General features: G+C 36.2%; 2 protein-coding genes across 3 annotated transcripts in view; both read right to left on the reverse strand.

The window, feature by feature from the left end:
• The window catches only part of VTA1 (vesicle trafficking 1), a 72,889-nt gene extending 66,362 nt beyond the window's left edge, over positions 1-6,527 (reverse strand). For both annotated transcript variants that reach the window (XM_059941088.1, XM_059941089.1), the window contains exon 1: positions 6,355-6,527. In XM_059941088.1, coding sequence (XP_059797071.1) covers positions 6,355-6,475 — 121 coding nt within the window. In that variant the 5' untranslated portion in view covers positions 6,476-6,527. The remainder of the gene's footprint in view (positions 1-6,354) is intronic.
• Positions 6,528-16,429: 9,902 nt separating this feature from the next.
• On the reverse strand, positions 16,430-18,302 carry GJE1 (gap junction protein epsilon 1). Its single transcript, XM_059942096.1, is given in 3 exon segments — positions 16,430-16,837; positions 17,404-17,586; positions 18,264-18,302. Coding segments are annotated over 3 exon segments (630 nt in total).
• Positions 18,303-22,348: the final 4,046 nt, after the last annotated feature.

Consider the following 22,348-nt stretch of genomic DNA (forward strand, 5'->3'; position numbering starts at 1 on the left):
TTGCGTCAATGTCAATGTTCTGGTTGTGATACTGTACTATAATTTTGCAAGATATTACCATTGGGGCACAATGGGTAAAAGGCACACAGGATCTTCTGTATTATTTCTCACAACTGTATGTGGATCTACAATTATCTCAAAATAAAAAGTTTAATGAAAAAAAAATCTAATGGGACTCTTTCCAGGAATGAGGAGATGTTCCAAATATGAGTAAATTTAATAATTTGTTATTACTTACTATATTAAAAGGTTCAGAGAAGTAAACACTAAGCATATTAGTCAAAAAGTAATTTGATCTATGCTATTTCAACACTCATTCCTGACTTCAAAAGAAAATAAAAGATCAAACAATTTAGAAATGTAGGAATATTAAGGTAACAATTTAAAAAATGATAAAACACTAGAGTATTCCCATTAAGGCCAGATATAAATCATTTTTGGAAATCACAAAATACTGGAAAGGAGGAGGCACAATGGGCACATCCTATGACATATCTATGACTTAATCTAATACCCACAAGTCATAAAATACTGTGTTTTGAAATTCTTTTCATTACGTTTCCTTACTGTAGTAAGAGCATGTGAAAAAACTAAGAATTACCGTATAGTTCATTTATTCAATCAACAGATATTACATGTAAATTACATAATTTACAATTATCCACCATGGCTTAGGTACTGTATTAGGAGTTAAGAGATTCAACTAAGACATACTTCTTGCTCTCACAGAGCTTACATTCTAGTAAGAATGGAATATTCATAATATTTAGAACAATGGCATTCATTAAATATTTATGAATGCCAATTATGTGCCAGGTGAAAAAAAGGTAACAATCCCTGTCCTCCAGGAGAATCCAGGAGACAGAAAGATAACAGTGTTATAACACAATGTGATCAAGATGAGGGACATATGTGAAACCATTTCTAGAGCATTCTATGAGGTCAGGAAAACCAATCTGCAAAAAGTACTGAGTCCGTAAGCATAAGTTAGCTTAAGAGGAAGTCAGAGGGGATTCCAAGCAGAGAGCAACATATATAAAGCCTCAGAAATAAAAGAGAATATGGAACTTTTATAAATCAGCAAGTACTTTAGCAAAATAATCTTGAATTTTTTTCTCACAAAAAATTCTTCCTTGCTCTAGGAATTTAGAATATTTTTGTTTGCTCTAAGTTTATAGAAATGTATCCCTTCACACATTTTTCAGTTGACATCTACCACTTCTCATCAGAAGTTTAAACAGGTAAAAAAATGTAATTTCCGTACTACATCAAATATTGACATCTAAAAATTATATCACTCTTTCAACTGTAAATACCATAGCAATTTGGTATCTATTATAATCTATTTTAAGATACAAAAAGCTCTTTTTTTAAGAGTCAGAAATAATACACTGTTGTATTTTCTTTTAACCCATATTTCTATTTACTTATCCTATAGAATTTTATTATAAAAAATGTATTTGTATGCTCAAAAGTCCTACTTGATTATCCTATCATACTGCTCTGCAACAGAAAGTATATAAAAATTGAAATTTTGACAAAACTTCCTGTGAGAGAAGGTACTATGTGTTAAAATGTTTCTTCTGGAATTGAGTTTTGGCAATTATGATTACGTATAATTGATCAAGACAACATGATTATTTATTTTAATAATCATTAAGTATAAATAGTACAATTTTCTTGGAAATGCATGAAATAATGAGTTAAACTGCCTATCTATGAATTAATATGAATCATCCTCATAATGAACCAGGGTAGAGTATTGGTTCTATTCCTACTTTCATTTTTATGAATTTAACAAGGGAGAAAATTCATTCATATAAAGCAGCAGATGAGAATGGAAGCTCTGTCACAGCAAAATCACTTTATTCTTTAAATTCCTTCTGGGTTATAGGCTAAAAACCACATCATCACTTATCATCAAATAATATTGTTAATAATCTCTTAGCTGACATTTTAATTAGGTCTGCCTCAAAATTTGTTTTAAGACTAGAAAAGAATCTGTCACCCCATCATTAGAGTATTCATTTTCTCAATTCTTGTGAAGTATTCAGAAAAGATCTTATAAAGAAAGACTCATCATTTTCTTTCAAAGGCTTCTTTTTATCCTAAGACAGTGACACAGGATTGGGAAAACAGAAATACTGTTCATTTCAACATCCGCTGGCAGGAAAAAAATTTTTTAATATTTTAATTTTGTCACTTGTTTTAAATGTATTTCTGAAAAAACAAAACACTTCAGAGCTAAAGATTTACCTCATTTAAGGAGAATGTCCACCATTTTACATAAATGGCAAAACCAGTTGTTAAAGCCAAACCAATCAGCCACTGGAGGTTTACTTTTTTCAGAAAAATATGACTTCTCTAATTCGAATAAATATGTTAACACGTACCCACCTCATTTCTGAATTCTAATTCTAAAATTTTGATAACCTAAAGACCTTTACATGAGCTTGTGACTTGGATGAAATAAGGCACTGCCCCACTTCAGCATTTCCCTTTTGTTTCTTACCTCCGGAATGACACTTTAGTAAGGAACAGAGAACAAAAAGGTAAGGTCATATAATGAAAACTCTTACCATTTTGAAACTTCAGAACACCTCAACACAGGCCAATTTTGAACATGAGATGTTACCCTTAACATATATACATACAAGTGTAAGAGACTCTGAAATACAGAGAAATTTCCAATGTGGTACGTTCATGTCCTTGTCCCCACAGCTAACCCTTCCCACACCCCCTTGCACTTGATCTTGGTCGCAAACTGTCCCTCTGCACTCCTCTGGATAAGATCCAAAATGACCAAACAATGGTTGCTAATAGCTAAGAACAATTCCTCCTTCTTCTGAGTTTCATTCTTGACCGCTCCCCTTATAAAAAGTTATATGTTAGAATATTCCTTTGACATCTTTTCTTTCTCATGCCCAGCATTTTAAAATAAAAGCTTATTCTTTGCTCTGACTGGTTTTCTTCCAAATAAGACAGAGAAAGGTAGGAAGCTCTACCTAATACCTTAATTAATGGGGGTTTCACTAATACCAGTAACTTATTTGAATTGTCCCTTTTTTCTGGACACCCTGGAGTATTTTCCACCTTCTCCTCCAGGGCAATACACCATAAAAATGCTAATGAGGCATCAGAGTATGTCCTTCTTCTTTAAAGTAGGAGAAGGGCAACTGAGAACAGGAGATGATTAAAAAAAAAAGAGAAGAAGCATACTACTTTGCTACCTTGACCAAAGGAACTTTGTCAGGAAAGAAACATACAGAAGTTGAGAATTGTGAAAATGATTCCCGTAGAATTATTTGCATACTGAAGTTTGAAGAGCACTGGTTTAGTACGTCTAGAGCATAAATTACAAGGAAAAAAAGTCATCATGAGCCATCTTCTGTTAGACAGCAGAATCACACCTAAAATATAACATGCACTGGAATTATCAGACAGCAAATATAAACGTTAAATATTTTTTAAAGCATTTAAAGAAGTAAGAGTGTTTTAAAAACACAGTTAACAAAAGATTATCAGAAATGGCTAGGCTGATTTAAAAACAAAATAAGAGAACATCTAGAAATAAAAAATGGAAATAGAAACTCAACAGATGGGTTCTACAATAGGACATGTGGAGGTGAACACAGACCTAAAGAAATTATACAGAATGTAGCACAGAAAGAAAATGGATACAAACTATGAAAGCATTAAGGGACAAAGAAGCTAAAGGAGAAAAATGCAACACATACCTAATTAAAACTGCAGGAGAGAATAGAGATAGCAGACAAGCAGTACTTGAACAGATGATAGTAGAAAATTTTCTAAATTTAATGAAAGACACCAACCTACAAACTCAGGAAGCCAAAGTCCCAAATAAGGTATACAAAAAGAAATCAAGGCCTAGAAAATCAGAACATGAACCATAAGGAAGAGATTAATAAACTGGCCATATTTTTAAATTAAGAACTTTTGCACATCAAAGGATTTCATAAATCGAGTGAAAAATCAAACTATAAACTTGGAGAAGACAATCACAATGCATATACAAAAGGATCAGCAGCTAGATTATTAAGAAAAGATAATGAAATAGAAAAACGGTCAAAAGCAATAAATAGGTATTTCAAAAGGAAATCACAAATGGTTAATTAACATATGAAAAGATGCTTAACTTTATTAAGGCTCAGTGAATTGCAAATTTCACTTGAATGAGACATCATTTCACACTCGTCAGATCAGCAAACATTTAAGTCTAATAGCAGCAAATATAGTGAGTACATTAGCATTCATTTTACTGTTCCTTATATAGATTATATATGTTCTTTAACATGCATATGTTTCATAACAAAAATATTTTTTAAGTGTCACCTGGATTTAGCAATAAAAATGTTTGTTCATGACCCTGCTGAGAGCAATTACAGTGAAATAATGAGCATGAAAACCAGACTGCAATGGGCTGAAAAAGTTCTATGAGATAAGGATGTAAAGACAACTACAGACAATTATTTCAAGCTTACCTTTGAGGCTGGGCAGACAGGACTGCAACTTTAGGGGAATGTCACAGTGGGAGCTCCTTTTATTTTTTAAATAAAGGAAACTGGGGCAAGTTTAGAAAGAAATAGCAAAAGAGGGAAGATAATGACATGGGAAATAAAGGGTCTCTGGGCAGTCACAAAGGTATATAATACAGAACCCATAAACAGGGATTAGTTTTACACAGAATCAAGGGTTCCTATTTCATTGTTATAAGAGATAACCTCTTTGACTTTAATCACATCGTTTTTCTCCTTGCTCTATCACTCCAGTTACAATGGTCACCTTGATCCTCCTTCAAGCAAGACTTGTGCTTGTTACCCCCTCTATGGAGAGTACTCTTTCCCCGGTGATGCAAAGCCTGCCTTTCACTCCTTTCAAGTCTTGCTCAGACGTGAACCCAATGAAGCTCTCCCTGACCAGTCTAAAAATGAAATCCCTTCCTCACTTCCTACCACCCTACTCCTGGTACTCCCTATACTTTCCCTGCTTTATTTTTCTTTGTAACCTTCTAATATTCTACATAATATACTCATTTTATTGCTTCATCTCCCCACCCCATAGTATGTACGTTCCATGAATGCAGGAACTGTAGTCACAGTGCCTGGTAATGCTCATATAGATAGAATCTCAATAAATACAAGCTGAATGAAAGACTAATGGTCCCTACTTGAGGAACCTCAAAAACAAGTATAATGGAAAAATGCTGCTACGATTTGAACAAGCTGAGGTAAAGCCTTGAGAGTAATCAACTTACTGCCCACAGAAGTGGTGACATTTGAGTTAGACCCTGAATCATAAGGAGTCTGCCAAGTGGAGAAGAAAGGAAGACGGTCCAAGACAGTGAAGAACGTGGAGGTCTGAAAGGGCCTTGCAATTTGAGAAATGAAAATGGGGTCACCTGGAGTATGGCAGGGATGACAGTGGACCATATTTTAGCTAATCTCATAACGTCCACAATAGAGGACACATTATATTGAGCTTCAAAAGGCTAAAAATCCTTTTCAGAAGCTTTATAGTTGCTTAGCCACGTGTTTTATTTGCAGTAACGTTAGAGTATGGAATATGAAATAAAGTTCACCGGACCTACTCTCTTCACTGCGAAGGAAAAAGTGTCAACAAATTTAATCTGTGTTTTTCATCACCTGTAGATTATAAGCATCACAGTCAACCAAAGTGAGACTATTGCTACCAGATGTCTCAACCCCAGGTATTATTCAAAATCAAGACTATGAATTCTCATTAGTGGAACAGGGTAGTTTGAATGCAGAAGGGGGAATGGACAAATCCAAGTGCTTGTTTTGTAGCAGCTCCTCTCCATTGATGAATTTTTGAATGGGCTTGCATGTTGCCCTAATTCACCTGCACTTATTACTACAGTTTCAACTAGTCAATCTTCCTTTTGTCCACATCACTACTGTCTTTGGGACACTTACCTTCGTTTTAGCTCCAACTCAATTACTTAACTACCCAGGTTATTATCTGGATTCCCTGGCGGCGATAGGAGGCTCTTGTACATGCAGAATAAAAAAACCTTAGAACAGTGTGTTCCAGAGTTCATGAGCCCAAGTATTCTGTTTAAAAATATTTAAGCACAAGACTGGATAGGTCGTGGACACCATGGTGCTTTTGAAGTTTTGCCTTTCTGGGGCCTTCGAGGGGGCGGAGAGAAGGTGGAGATCCCTGAGGAGGGAGGGGCCCCAAGGGATTCCCAGGGCGGGTCAGAGGTCAAAGCTCAGATCTAAAGCTAGGGGAGCGGGGCCTGCCTTAAGAACCAGGGGGCGGTGTGTGGGCCCCGCAGGGTAAGTAGGACCGCGGCGACTCGGAAAGACTCACAGTAATAGGCCACCACAGGGTCCCGCTTGTCATGCTCCTGAGCCGTCCTCAGATGATGCTGTATGCTCTTAAACTGTGGGGGCAGCGGGGGCAGCGGGGGCAGCGGAGCAAGCGCCGCCATGTCCACTCCAGGAATAAGCCCTTCTTACTCGCCGGCCACCGACACTTCCGCTTCCGTCTGGGAGGGTGCGCGCACTAACGCGCAAGCAAATCCCGCCCATTTTCCCGTTGCTCAGCGACACCGAGGCAACTACGGGTTCGCAGCAGGGACAACCTCAGTGCTCCTGGCTCGTAGCAGTTATAGAGCCGAGAGGAGGTGGAGCAGCTTGGCGGTGATACCGCCTATGGCACCAGCGCTCCCTGCTGGCCGCTGGCCGGAGGGAGAAGAGATTTTGTTTTATTTCTCTTCTGTTTCCAGCCTCGACCCCCCTTTTGTGGCTGAAGGATGGGTAGAAATGGAAAAACAAAAAGAAAATAATGTTTGCTGATTGGGAGAAAAGGTAAAGACATGAATTGCCTTTGGCATCCTTCAGGAATTGTCGTTTCCAGTACCTCAGATTATATTAATAGCGTCCACAGAAGCTTTTCTAATTTTAGAAACTTTAAGTTCAATTCTTGCGTAAGATGAGAGATGATGTGTTTCAATTTTAAATTACACTCTTCTGTATGGGCACATTGGATAAAATAACCAGATACTTTTTCAACATAAACACTAACACATTAAGCTTAAAGAAAATTGAGCTTTTGTTCTGAGCTGGAGAGCGTATACACTAGTGAATGCATAATTTGTAGATCGTTTGTTTCTGGAGAGTAATGAGCGATTTGCAGTCATTTGACAGTTACTATCTTGTCAATGCACAGATAAGGCGTTCAGGTAGTAGCTCTTGCTCAATGCTGCCGACTCATACCATTGTAGGTAGGCATCAACTTTTCCTTCTACCATCAGTGACATCATCAGTTCTTTTTCTCTCCTCTCCAGCCCATACTATCAGGACTTTACACTTTATTTACCTCCTCCAGTAACCTTAATCTTTATTTCTTTATTTTATCTCAGTCCCCAGTTTTGAGAGTTCATCTTAAAACTGGTTTTCATTGGAATCACACCATCTCCAAGAAACAAGATCTCAAGCTCTGAAATTCCCCTCTGCCTGCTATTTTCTAATCAACACTCCACCCTATCCCCACCCCCAACCTCAGCAGAACCTACTCCGTGTCCCTGTATTGTCTCCAGTCCACATTTTTGTCTATCCCTTTTTGCAGAGTACATCACCTCAGTCAGCAGGCTGCCTGTTTTACAAGAAACTTGAGTTCTGTATTCTCCCCAATTTCAGCAACACATTCATTACCAGTTGAGAACGTATGTACTACGGACTGAATATTTGTGTCTCCCCCAAATTCATACGTTGAAACTGAATGCCCAAGGTGATGATATTAGGAGGTGGGGCCCTTGGCATATGATTAGGTCATGCAGGCAGAGCCCTCATGAATGAGATTAATGCCCTTATAAAAGAGACCCCAGAGAGCTAGCTTGCCCTTCCACCATTTGCGGATACAATGAGAAATCAGCAGTCCTCAGCTTGGAAGAGGGCTCCCACCAGAACCTGACCATGCTGGCACCTGAACTTGACCATCCAGCTTTCAGAACTGCGAGAAACAGATTTCTGTTGTTTATAACCTGCCCAGTCTGTGGCATTTTGTTATAGCAGCCTGAACAGACAAAGATAGTATGGTTTCTTTCTCCTGCTCTATTCCCACTATCCAGTCAGAAGTTGCTAGATTGGTAGAGAAATTAATGAAGCAAAGCAGAATCATCTCTCTGTCCTTATGATGTCTCATTTATTCTTTCCTATTAGTTCTTGATTCTCAACTGTGGTTGTCCTTAAAGTTCACCCCAGAAATTTTTTTTTTTTAATTAATTAATTAATTTTTGGCTGTGTTGGGTCTTCGTTTCTGTGCGAGGGCTTTCTCTAGTTGCGGCGAGCGGGGGCCACTCTTCATCGCGGTGCGCGGGCCTCTCACTGTCGCGGCCTCTCTTGTTGCGGAGCACAGGCTCCAGACGCGCAGGCTCAGTAGTTGTGGCTCACGGCCCCAGTTGCTCCAAAGCATGTGGGTGGGATCCTCCCAGACCAGGGCTCGAAACCGTGTCCCCTGCATTGGCAGGCAGATTCTCAACCACTGCGCCACCAGGGAAGCCCCACCCCAGAAATTTTTTAAAAGCTCATGTCTAGGTACCCCCGCCCAGGCTTACGGATTTAACTGTTCTGAGTTGGATCCTAAATATCAGTAGTTTTAAAAGGTCTTTAGGGAATATTAATGGCACACTCAAGTTTGAGGGCCAGTGCCCTAGTGAATCATCAGTACATGGCTGATGTTTTAAGCCTTCTCCACTCTCTTCAAGTCAGACCCTCTAGCCTGATTGCCTTGGTCAGAAACTACACTTCTTGCTATTGAAGTTACATTCACCAAATATGAATTGTTTCAACTCTTCCCTGCCACAACAAAGCAATAATAACTAGCTAGCAGTTTGCCAAGCATCTACTGTGTATCGGGCATGTTTCTAGTGACTTTAAATCAACTCATTTAATCTTTACTACAACCCTGCAAAGAAGGTGTTTATCATTTTCATTATTTTACAGGTAAGAAAAATGAGACACATAGAATTTATTTAACTTGCACCAGGTCACAGCTAGTAATTATGAGTGTAAACAAAGTAAATATTAACAACATGAAGTTGATTTTTCCAGTTGATGATTTACAATTAAGTATTTACTGATATTTTACTATGAAGAAAGACCTAACTCTCTTCCTTTCAACTCTGATCAGTTGCTGAAGGACCTGATATCACCCTCCAGGTTGGGGCTAGAACCTTGGCAAGTTAGGGGAGGGCAGAGATAGGGGATAGGAGCAACCACAGGAAGAAGAAAAGGGAGAGAGACCAGAACTGACTGGTGTTTTGGTGGGAAAAGTTAAATGTTCTGCACTATTCCCTGGACTGCAGTGTACTCGTGGTCTTCTCACAGCAAAACTTTCTAATTGTGGTCACCAATACTTTGATGGGAAACGACAGGACTCAACCAATGTAATAAGGGTAGTATATACCTATAGCTCTCTCTTTTGGGTACACCCTCTACGGTAGAAATTTGTCTTCCAGTATATGAGGCTCACATTCTGATTGTTTAGCATCCCCTAAAATAGAGTTGTTTTTTTCTCCCTACAGTTGCTAGCAGAAGACTGAAAGAGAAGACCAATGACTTGGCCAGGTCCATTTACACGTCCATGGCTGAGACAGGGGTAGAGGTAAAAAATTGCTGTTTATTTTTTCAACATGGATATCTGGTTGTTCCAGCACCATTGAATTAAATTGGAGAATTAAAAAAAACAGCAACTATATATGTGCTGAACTATTTTTGGTCTCTATTGTTCCTGTAATTAACATGCCTATCTGCATTCCAAACCTCCTCTGATTTGATTATTGTACCTTGGTAGTAAGTTTTTAGAATACATAATGTAAGTCGTCTACTTTTACTTTTTTGAAATCATGTTGGCTATTCTAGGTCTTTTGTATCCCATATAAAATTTAAAAGCAGCTTATGAATTTCTACAAAAGCTTTCTGGGATTTTGACTGGAATTGTATTGGATCTACACATCAATTTGGAGTGACCAAAGTTATAAAAGATTAAGGCCTCTAAACCATGAACTTGGTTTATTGTTCCACTTATTTAAAATATCTTTAATTTCTTTTTTTAAAAATAAATTTATTTATTTTATTTAATTTATTTTTGGCTGCTTTGGGTCTTCATTGCTGTGTGTGGGTTTTTCTCTATTTGCGGCGAGCGGGGGCTACTCTTCGTTGCGGTGCATGGGCCTCTCATTGCGGTGGCTTCTCTTGTTGCGGAGCATGGGCTCTAGGCGCGCGGGCTTCAGTAGCTGTGGCTCACGGGCTGTAGAGCGCAGGCTCAGTAGTTGTGGCACACAGGCTTAGTTGCTCCGCGGCATGTGGGATCTTCCCGGACCAGGGCTCGAACCCGTGTCCCCTGAATTGGCAGGTGATTCTTAATCACTGAGCCACCAGGGAAGCCCTAACATCTTTAATTTCTCTCAATACCATTTTGTAGTTTTCACTGTACAGGTTTAGCACATCTGTTGTAAAATTTATCTCTACCTGTTTCATACTTAATGAATATTATTGTAAATCTTATTTTTAAATTTAAATTTCATTTTTTATTGCTCTACAGAAATTTTAATCTTGATAACTTAATTACAAATTCTAGTAACTTTTAGCACATCCTTTAGAACTTTTTATTTACATGATTAGGTCTGTGACTAAAGATGATATTTCTTCATTTCTAATCTGTATATCTTCTATTTTTTGTCTTACTGCATTTACTGAATAAGTATATATTAAATATATACGTAATTTTTGTTTTGTTTAGTCTTATTGGCCTTCAGTTCAATGTTAAACAAAAGTTAAACCTTTTTTCCCAATTATACGGGAAATTATTCATTCTTCCACTATTAAATAGGATATTTCCAGATGCTTTTTATCAAGTTTAGCTAGTTCCATTTTACAGTGAGAGATTTGGGTTTTTGTTTGTTTGTTTCATTATAAATGGGTGTTATGTAATCAAATGCTTTTATCCACATCTATTAGGATGACTAGGTGATTTTTTTCCCTTTATTCCATTAATCTAGTTGAATTACATTAATTGGTTTTTGACTGTTAAAAAAACTTTTCATTCCTGGGATAAACCCCACTTGAACATGATGTATTATCTTTATATATATATTGCTGGATTACATATGCTAGACTATTTTTGCTAAGAATTTTTTATATCAAGGTTATGCTGGCTTCGTTAAATGACATGGCAAATAGTCCCTCCTAGTTCCTACAAGAGGTTGTGGAGTATTATTTCTTAAACATTTGAAGGAATTCACCAATGAAGCTATCTGGGCCTGATGTTTTTTTTCTGGGAAAGCTTCTGATTTTAAATTCAATTTCTTTAATAGGTATAGAGATATTCATATTTTCTGTTTATTGTTGAGTCAGTTTTTAGTAATATGTGTCTTTCAAGGAATTTTTCCATTTCATCTAACTATCAAACTTATTGGCGTAATATCGTTCATGGCGTTTCCTTATAATCATTTAAATGTTCTGTTGTGATGTTTCTTTCTTTTTTCATTTATGATATGAGTAATTTTCATTTTCTCTTTTATTATCTCAATCTGTCTAGCTAGAAATTGGTCAGTTTTACTAATCTTTTCAAAGACCAGCTTTTCCTTTCATTGATTTTTCTATTGTCTTTCAGTTTTCTATTTCAATGTTTCGTGCTCTTATTTTTATTTCCCTACTATGTAAGTTGTATTTAAACTGTTTTTAAAAATAATTTCTTGAGGTGGAAGCTAAAAATTCTTTTTTTCTAACATAATATATAGAACTTTTAAAATGCTGTCGAGAACTGTTTTAATTGCTTTCCACAAATTTTGATAAATTGTGTTTAAAGTAGTTTAAAATTTTCCATGTAATTTCTTCTTTGATCAATGGGTTAATAAAAATGTATTGTTAGTTTCTCAAATATTTGGGCATATTTCAGATATCTTATTTTTATTAATTTCTAGTTTAATTCTATTGTGAATTAAACAAAGTCATTGAGACTTTATCATGACCCAGAAAATGAACTTTCTTGGTGAATGTTACACTTGCACTTGAAAAAAATGTATATTCTGCTGTTGTCTGGTAAGAGTGTTCTCTAAATATCAATTAGTTCAAGTTGCTTATTGGTAATGTTTAAGTGTTCTGTTTCCTTCCTGATGTTTTACTTTGTCAATTGATTACTGATGAGGAATGTTGAAATCTTTAATTATAATTGGATTTATTTCTCTTTTCAGTTCTAGCAGGCTTTGCTTCTTCTATTTTGGCACTGGTGGCATACACATTTATAACTGTTATGCTTCCGAATGAAATTATACTTTAATCATTATGAAATGTCTCTTTTATCCCTGTCATTATTCCTTGCCCTGAAATCTGCTTGAGTTTTCTCATATTAATACAGCTAATTCAGCTCTCTGATGCTTACTGTTTGCATGATATATCTTTTTCCACTTTTATTATTATTTATTTGTAAAAATATTTAAAATTTTAAATATTAAATATTTAAATATTTAAAGTGGGGTCTTGTTAATAATTTGATCTGGATTTTTTTAAAAAATGCAGTCAGAAATCCCTGTTTTAGTTTGGAGTGCTAAGTTCTTTATATTTATTGTAACTGTTGATATTTTTAAGTTTAGTTCTACTACCTTGTTATTGTTTTCAATTTGTCCCATCTGGTTTTTTCCCTTTTTGTCTTTTTGGTCATCTTTTGGATTAATTGAATGTTTTAATTTCCTTTGTTGGTTTAGTAGCTAAAATTTTGTTGTTTTGTTTTTCTGGTTGTCTTGTATTTAATAGTATACATCTTTAAATTATCACAGTGTACTTCAAGTGATAATATATAACTTCATATATATTATAAAATCTTATAAGGATATACTTCCACACTTGATTTGATATGCCACACTTATAGTTTTTTCAAGAACAATTTTGGATTTATCCATAGTATGCTGTTTGTTTTCTAATTTATTACTTTCTCTCTTTATCCTTATTAAATTATTTTTCTTTTCCTTAGTTTTATTTTGAAGTTCTCACATTTGCTGTTTGAATTACATTTATTGTTTATTTTTTAAAAAGAAATGTATTTTCCACTGTCAATTGGCCATGCACTGCAATTTTGGCAATATCTTATAGGTTTTAATATGTAATATTCTGACTGTTGTTCATTTATAAACAAACTGAAAAACTTCAGTTTGAATTACCTTATTTGACCCAACAACTTTTTATGGAATAAGTTTAAATATATTTTCAAGTGGTTAGTTATTTGTTTAGCTTTGACATTCTTATTAATTTTTGCTACATTTGCAGTTTAGTTAGAAAAATCAGTTTTTATATTTTAAACTATATTACATATATTTAAATATCTTATATTTTATAAATGCTATATTTTTATGTAGCATTTATTATCCAGGAGTATATAGCTGTGTGCTAACAATCCTGATATAGTTACTAACAAAATGAAATCATAGAATAGTATAGATCATTAAGGAATTGAAAAGACTGTCCAAACCAACTCTCACAGGATCTGTATCTTTACACATAACAATATGGACTGTTTACTTAAAAGAAGCAGAGGTGACCAGGGTTCCTCTAGTGGCTTAGAAATGCTATCCTTCCTCCTTGTGAGTTGAGGAGAGAGAGTCCAGGGCTAAAGAGGCTAGTTTTCATAGGACAGACTACCTTAGAGGGAGAAGCTACAAAGCATGAGAGCTCCAGAGATCTGTAAAGGGTCTTCGACTGAGTCCTGATCAGTGTAACATCTTTAAACATCTTTGCAGAAAAAGAGCTACCTGAAAGGATTAAAAGGAACAATACCCAAGATTTGCACAGAACTGAGAATAGTTACTTTTTCCAACAGCTAAGGTAGAAATCCTCTTAAATAGGAGCATACTTTGACAATGTCCTAGGATGAATCAGAATAAGAATAAACCAAATTGTTTGCCTGTGCGTGGGCAATGATATTAAAGGGAAGTCTGTTGGTTTTTTTAAACAATGATCTTCCCTTAGAAAAATCCTGAGAGGCAAACAAGAAGAATGTCATTTTGCCCCTTCTCCCTTCTTTCCCTGGGCACAGCAAAAACCTGCTTCCTGTAGCTACAGCAATTTTTGTTGTAACCATGAGTGCAATGGGCCGAATGTTGTGTCCCCCCAAAATTCATATTTTGGAAATCTTAACCTCCAATGTGATGGTATTAGAAGGTGGGACCTTTGGGAAGTAAGTAGGTCATGGGGAGGGAGCCCTCATGAATGGGATTAGTGTCCTTATAAAAGGAACCCTAGGGAGCTCTCTGGCCTTCTTTCCACCATGTGAGGATACAATGACAAGTCTGTAGCACAGAAGACGGCTCTCATCAGAACCTGAACATGCAGCACCTTGATCTCAGACTTCCATCCTCCAGAACTATGAGAAATAAATTTCTTTTGTTTATAAACTATCCAGTCTAGGTATTTTGTAATAGCAGCCCAAATGGGCTAAGACAATGAGTCAATCAGCTTGAGGAAGGAATTCAAGAATTTGAGAATGGTGGAAAGATAACATTTCCAAAGCACCAAAGAGGCATCTCATAGAGCACTCAGAAAGGTTTTGCCTTAGTAACGAGGCAAAATTAGCCTTTCAGTAAGGGCTACACTGGTCCCATCTAACAAAGCTTAAAAGGAAGTACAAAGGATCAACTGTTTCCAAGTAATTTAACTGTGCCCCACGATAAAATTTAAGAATTATTTATGAGAAGACAAAAATATTCAGCATCCGACAAGGTAAAACACACAATGTCTGGTATCCAATAAAAAATTACATGCCTTCTAAAGATGCAGGAAAATATGACCCATATTGAAGATGTGTGTGTTTGTGGGAGAATTGGTCGGAGCAGTCCACCCTAGGTACAGGCAATAAGGGGTATATTATCTACAGATAATTTAAAAATAAGAATAAAACATACTAGACATTGTTGCTGTTTATTATCACTAAGGGCCAGTGATTCTAAACAAAAACAATGAGCAAATAGTCTTTCCCTTCAGAGGGGGCTATTTCCAACAGCCCCCAGCCTCTTGTCATGCCACTGTGCCCCTCACTAGAATATGATCTTATAAAGGTACTACATCTTGTTTATCTTTGTATTTGAACTTGTAATGTGGTACGTGTTTAATAATCGATACTATGCAGCTATTTGTTGAATGAAGGTAAATTGGATTTTTTCTTGTGCTTTTCTGTGGAGAAAGCCTCAATGATTTAAAAATTAATGTAGAAATTCATGGTATCAACCATAGGTTGAATAATGCTTAAGAAAAAAATGGAAAACCTCAGTTTTTGACTGACTATACTTATTTCCCTAATAAAGCACCAGTATAAGGCAGCCCTACATAAAGTTTTTAAATGATATCGTATGGACGTGATTCTTGGTAAGACAGGCAGATAAAAAGAAATGCACTGAATTAATATAAAATTACCTTTGACAATGTTATGTGGCAGCCTGGATGGGAGGGGAGTCTGGGGGAGAATGGACACATGTATATGTATGGCTGAGTCGCTTTGCTGTACACCTGAAACTATTACAACATTGTTAATCGGCTATACTCCTTTATAAAATAAAAAGTTTAAAAAATTGCGTTTGAAATCATTTCATAGCTATTTAGGAAGTCTAGCTTAATATAAATATAACTTACTATTTCAATAATCTTGAATATAGAAACTGTAGTTGTAGGATATCTATGAGCACAGAGGGGTTTTTTTTCCAACAAGCAACAAGGAAACCATGCACAGTATTTTCCATAGCATTTTTTATTTATTTGGTGGCCATATTACCATACCATTTAATATTAAAAATTCCAAGAAAACGGTATAAGTATAATATTAAAAATGTAAGTGCTCCATTTCTTCAAGTTAGTCATCAAATTATAGAATAACTCTTTTAATAATTAATTGACAACTTTTGCACTTAAATAAGTTATATTTTACATGAATACAACAATAATTACATCCTCAAAGTTTATGCTGCATAGTTAAGTGGAAAGGGAAATGGCTTTATAGTTAGGAAAGCTGAATCCTAGGATTGCATATATTAATCTCCCTGAGCCTCATTTTTCTACTCTGTGTAAAAGAGTTAATAAAAGTTTCTCTGGCCATAAAATACTGTGATTGATTAAGATGTTGTGTATGAAAGAACTCTGTAAAAGTACTATTTAAAAATGAGTTAACATTAGTTCCATGTATATTTCCTAATGTGTGACAAAATTAAAATGGAACAAAAGTTTTGTTCAAGAATCTCTGCCTTAGAACTGAGTATTGTATTTTATACTAGACATAAATTTTAGACACACTGAGGTTAGTTTGAAAAACAGATATTTATGTTTGAAATTGAGATACTCACTGAATGAGATAAAACTAAATAAAAATGGTTGATAAATAATTTTGGCATGACAGTAGGTAATCAACCTTTTGGTCGTTGCCTAATTAGAACGCATAATCTTCTAAATATTATCTCAAAAATCTCAGCAACACATAAGACTATTGTAATTACAGTAAATGTATACATTGCAATGAGAAAAATGGTCTTCTCAAAGTGTTCTGGCACCATGCATTTTATAGTAGTAAATTTTTTCCCGAGAGACACAGCATCACATAGGTAGAGAGGTTTTACTTGGAAACCAAAGAGGTGAATCTGAAGCCAAAATGCTACCGCTTCTAGACTAATTCTTAATAAAACAGAGAGGATATAAATCACAGTGTAGATGGGCTTTTGAAGAATGCATTCTTGATTGATGCTTTTACATGCAGCATAAAGATGAAAAATAGCTCCAGGAACCAGGACGATCACTAGTTGTTATGCCCAGAACACCTAAAGTATGTCAGAAATATCTTAGTCAAATCAATCAACACGTAATGAAAAAATACACACACACACACACAAAATTCACTGACCCTCAATAGAGGCTAATTTAAAAATTCTAAGTTTTGTAAGTCTTATGAGGATAAAAATAATATAATGAAGGTGGTAATGCTGGACATAATCTCATTTAATTACCAAGATGTTTAGAGTTTAAAACTTTAAACACTTAGTAATTGTGAAAAAGTAGTCATATTTTACTGTCATCACCTACCAATTACTAATAATGATGAAATATATTATTTCAGTATCTACTCAATTTCCATTTTCTAATTACAAGCCTGGAGTATAATTCTAACATCAGTAGATAATAGAATGCTGGACTTGGAAGAAACTCTTGACCAACTCCAATTAATTTACCTGAAATATACAGCTAATATGTAAAAAAGGTAATTATTCTAGAAATAATACCTGTTAGAATATTCTTCATCTTATTATGACATTATTTTACATTTAAAAGAAAACAATTTTATCTGGTGTAGAGTAAGGTTTACATTTGTGCACACAGAAACACTTACTTGTGGAGTGATTGGCCTGAACTGATTGTAACAGATGAGGTTTATTTCTCTCTTGTCTGGATCACAACTGAAGTGCAAAGCCTCATTCCCATAGACTGCAAAGCCTAACACCCCGAGGAAGAACATTCGGACCGATCCAAAGAAAAGGGTGTGGAATTGACCGATCACGGTGGGAGGCTTCATCTGTTACAGTTTTAGGAGAAAAAAAAAAACTTTTGAAAACAAACATTAAAGGGGGATATTTTAAAGGATGTTTTCATTATCACATTTAAAAAAATTTAAGATTCATGAAGTTTCGAAGAAAGACAGAAACTTAGAGATCATCAAGCCCAATTCAAATCCTGCATTTTGAGATTTCTTACCCTTTTCACTTTGAAAATATGAAGTGCAACAGTCAAATAGGGACTTGTTGCTAATGACGTAAATAATTTTGGAAACTTGTAAAAAGCTTTGAATTTAATTAATATCCCTTACCCCTGTAATCCTTTTGCAATAAAATCAAGGTAATCTTAGTATATCTAGTACCTTTTTAAAAAATTGGATAATAAATCCAACATTAAATTCATTAGTATACACACTATCTTAATAAGCAAATAATGTTTATTTAGTTGTCATTACAGCTTCTCTTCTCAATTGTCAAATTGAGAGAGCGATCAGCTTTAAAGCACCAACAGCTAAAAGTACGTCCTGAATTATTCTAGTTACAGTTATTTAAATTCAGAATATTTTGAAGTAAATGGTTGATATTTATATTATTCTCCATACATGTAGAGGACCTTATTCTTCAGCACTCATGCAGATCAGGTTAGAATAACAGATAGGGCTCATACAATTGTTGCTGCTGCTTGTATAATACTTACACATCCTTCATAGAAGTTTTTGATGTAATTTAGAGACATGTCTCAGGAGATGTTATCCCGGCATCCCTGTGGGTTAATCCTTGACCCACATTGCCAGTTTGTTTCTGCCAGAATCAAACTCTTATTTTCTGTCAACTTTTACAACAGAAAGCACTTATCACTGCACATTTCTCTCCCCTCCTCCTTTTCTGTCTTTTTTTTTTTTTTTTCATAGATCTCTGGGGCTCCAGTCAACTTTCCTCTCTCCCTCCCCAAACAAAACAAAAACAAAGAAACAAAAGACTAGGGCATGTGGTCAATCTGATAATCCCTTGATTTACACTGTCAGCATAGCCAGCCAGACAGACAGGAGTGCCAGTAAAGCAGGAGGCCAGGCCGGCAAGGGTTCTGACACTCAGTGCCTCTCAGTTACCTAAGAATTGTCTGCGCGTAAAGCAGTGGACTCTTTAGCTTAGAGTTTTCTCTGAAATGTCAAGTGATCTTTTTTTTTTTTTGGTTTCCTTTTAGGTATGTCTGAAAAGATAAGTATGTGGGAAATATTCCTGATTCTTTCTTTTTTACTTCCATGGAATAAAACTGATTTCTGGGAAGTTTAAGAAACTGTAAAGCAGGTTATGATAGCTATTACATCACTGAATATTACTGATGTGTTACTATCTTTGTCTTTTTGATGAATACTTACCACAGACATGGAAAAATCTGCAGTTAGATCTCGATTCTAAGGAAAAAGATAGGATACTGCTAACCAAGATAAGACCAGGATCTAGCATAAATCATGTGAATAATCCCACCCTCCCTTTCTTTTGTCCTCAGTAGACATATAATCTGCTAGACATGGTTATGGGTACTGAGAATGAGCAGGGGCCAAGAACGACACGTGGCTGCCTTCTAACTGATAATACATCTGCTTGCTATCTTCCAGCCACCTATAACACTATTCAGCCAATGGTTGATCAAACTTGATTTCTTCACCTGCTTTTCTCATCTTTGTTTTGTTTGCAATCTGTGAAAGTGATAACTCCAATTGACTTCCTTGCTCTTGTCAGCAAGTGGAGAAGTGATTGCATAACACATGTAGTTATAACCAATGAGCAAGAGGCCGTGGCCTTGTTGAACCAGACTGTTGTACTGGATAGGAAAAAATAAAAATGGGCAATGTAATCACCCCTCAGAACTGCTGAGTAAGAGAAATTGGTATATATTCTCATCTTCTGTGAAACAGAATTCCAGGTTCGCTATGTGTTGATTCCTTCGAAGGGGTATCCAAAAGCCAAAACAATCATTTGCATGAGAGGAATCCTGCTTTGACTTCTACCATTGTACAGTAGTAAATGTTTTTGTTTAGACAAATATATTCAAGTGTCAGACTTGTAAAAATCATCAAAGTTCTTCCTGTGTTTTTCCAGAGATGAATGAAATTGTCTTGAACCTTAATTGCATGTGTAGAAGAGGAAAATGCAGCATCATTTCATTGTTGGGATCTATGAGAGGCAAAATAAATAATACTGGTCTTCCTCTTATGGGTTATGACCCGACTGAATCATAAGACAAAGGAATAAGGCAGATGGGCACCAAAATGTCACCTTTGTTACACTCTTACTACCATAAAGATTTGGTTGGAAAAGGGACATAGCTTAACTCTTTGGGAAAGTGTGACTTTCAGGCAGACACAGGTGCAGGCCAGGTCAATGCTGTATCATGGCTGCCTTTCTGGCATGGAGCGCCCCACTCCTGTATAAGATTTATGCATGAAAAGAGCAGATTAGAACTATTGATCTCTGTGGGCAACCTGCTCCCAAGGGGAAGATGCTAAGAAATGAATGATGTATGCCAAGTTTTACTTTCCAAATGTAAGGTGAACTCACCAGATAAGATAGTGAGGTTGGCCTCACATGTATGATACTTGGTAGGGCTGTTAATTAGGGTGACAACCTGAGCTTCCTTACATGTTAATAGTTGCAAGTTTCCAAAAGCAGCAAAAGAGGGCAATCCCCAGTGTGCAAGCATTGTTTAGGCCTCTGCTTGCTTCATGTTTGCTGATGTTACATTAGGCAAGATGAATTACAATCCCAACCCAGATTCAAGAAATAGATTCTATGTCTTGATGGACCTTCAAAGTCATGTTGCAGAGCTGTGGGTACAAGGACAGAAAAAAATCTGTGGCCAACTTTATATTCTACCACAGTGTGTCCTATGATCACATATATTCATATCTCTCCTACATGTCTTCACCTTCATCCCAGGATGTCAGAACTCTCATCTAATTATAGCATTAAAGTTTGAGTCCAGGGTTCTGTGATTTGTCTCATGTGCAAATCTGGATGTGGCTCAGAGGTGACTCTTGGTGATCCAGAATCTAATGAAACAAAAGGAAAAGTTATTTTCCTTACAAAGTCAATATACAATGGTGATAAGGGGTAGGATGATTCCAATAGATGCTTCCACTCCAGCAAGAGGCACATCACTGTCACTGGTCCATAACAATTTTGAAATCTTGAAGGGGAAATGTTGCCAGTTCTTCCTATTCTGGAGTGAGAAAATGTCCGTGATTAAGGTATAGTAGTATTCCCCGAAAGCTGCTCCCTAGTTTACTGTACTCTACCGCTTAATGGAAGTGGGTCCTTGGCTGAAAATATCTTCCCTTTTGCATTTAAAAGAATGGCTGTATTCAAAGCTGATTATCTTCCTCAAACTGCTTCCTGTTAGAAGAAAGTTGGGGCACCAGAAGTCGTTTCTACAATTTCACCACTATTTTATTTTAATTGAAATTAGTAGTTCTTTTACCCGTACAAGTCCCTTAATCACTTTTTGAGTTTTCTATGTATTAGATTTTTTTTTTTTTTAAAGATTTATTTATTGATTGATTGATTACTATGTTGGGTCTTCGCTTCTGTGCTAGGGCTTCCTGTAGTTGCGGCAAGCGGGGGCTACTCTTCATCGCGGTGCGCGGGCCTCTCACTACCGCGGCCTCTCTTTGCTGCGGAGCACAGGCTCCAGACGCGCAGGCTCAGTAGTTGTGGCTCACGGGCCTAGTTGCTCCGTGGCATGTGGGATCTTCCCAGACCAGGGCGCGAACCCGTGTCCCCTGCATTAGCAGGTAGATTCTCAACCACTGCGCCACCAGGGAAGCCCCTGTATTAGATTTAATGCAATTAATTTGGAAAAAAAAGTTACACCCACAATTATTTTACAGATATTTATTTATTTATTTATTTATTTATTTACTGCTATTTTTGGATTAAGCTTCTCTGAGACCATGCTTTTAAGATTTTTAGAAAACTTTTGTCTAATTGATTGAGATGATCATTAGTCATGCCTTAAGTATTTGAGTCTTATCAAGGCTGTTATAGTCACATGAATGATTTGTTTTTTACCCTCAAACCATGTTTTACATGAGAAAGTTTTACTGGCCAACACTAGGGATTAAAAAAAAAAGAAAGAAAGGAATTCCTGTGTAGCAAGTCCTGATCCCTCTATATTTTCCCCAAATTTTCTTTGCAAACTCATCTCTAGGCTCCTTCACTAGGTAATCTCTCTCTTCTTATACCTTATAAAATGTGGCCAGGAGTACCAAACTGTTACCTTTAGTATTCTCTCTGGGATGTTACTTAGTCAAATCCAACATTTAATTAATACATTTTTTACCTTCCAAGTTATTTCAGGTGACTGTTGTGCTAATTGTCTCACTACATATAATAAAGGTTACCATATTTCCAGCCTGTCACAGTAGTTTCCTCACTGCTTTTCCAGCCTTCACTAATAGTTTCTCATTGCTTTCCCTGACATTAGTAATAGTTTCTTTGTTACTTTTCTACCTTCTGCCTCCTGCCTGGTCCCAAAGATGATGTCATGTTTTTTTAACATATTTGTTATAGTAGCCCCTGATCCTTGGTTACCAATATCTATATCAGTTAAGAATTTTTTTCATAGCAAGCCACTCAATTAATGGTCAAACAGCAAACACTTATTTAGCTTATGGTTTGGGTGATTATTTTTCCTTGTCTGGGCTGGCTCAGTTGACTTCTGCTGGATTCTCACGTGTATGTGTGGTCAGTATGCAGATAAGCTGCCAGAAGGATTATCTA

This window comes from Balaenoptera ricei, chromosome 12, assembly GCF_028023285.1.
Source record: "Balaenoptera ricei isolate mBalRic1 chromosome 12, mBalRic1.hap2, whole genome shotgun sequence".
NCBI classification, from domain to species: domain Eukaryota; kingdom Metazoa; phylum Chordata; class Mammalia; order Artiodactyla; family Balaenopteridae; genus Balaenoptera; species Balaenoptera ricei.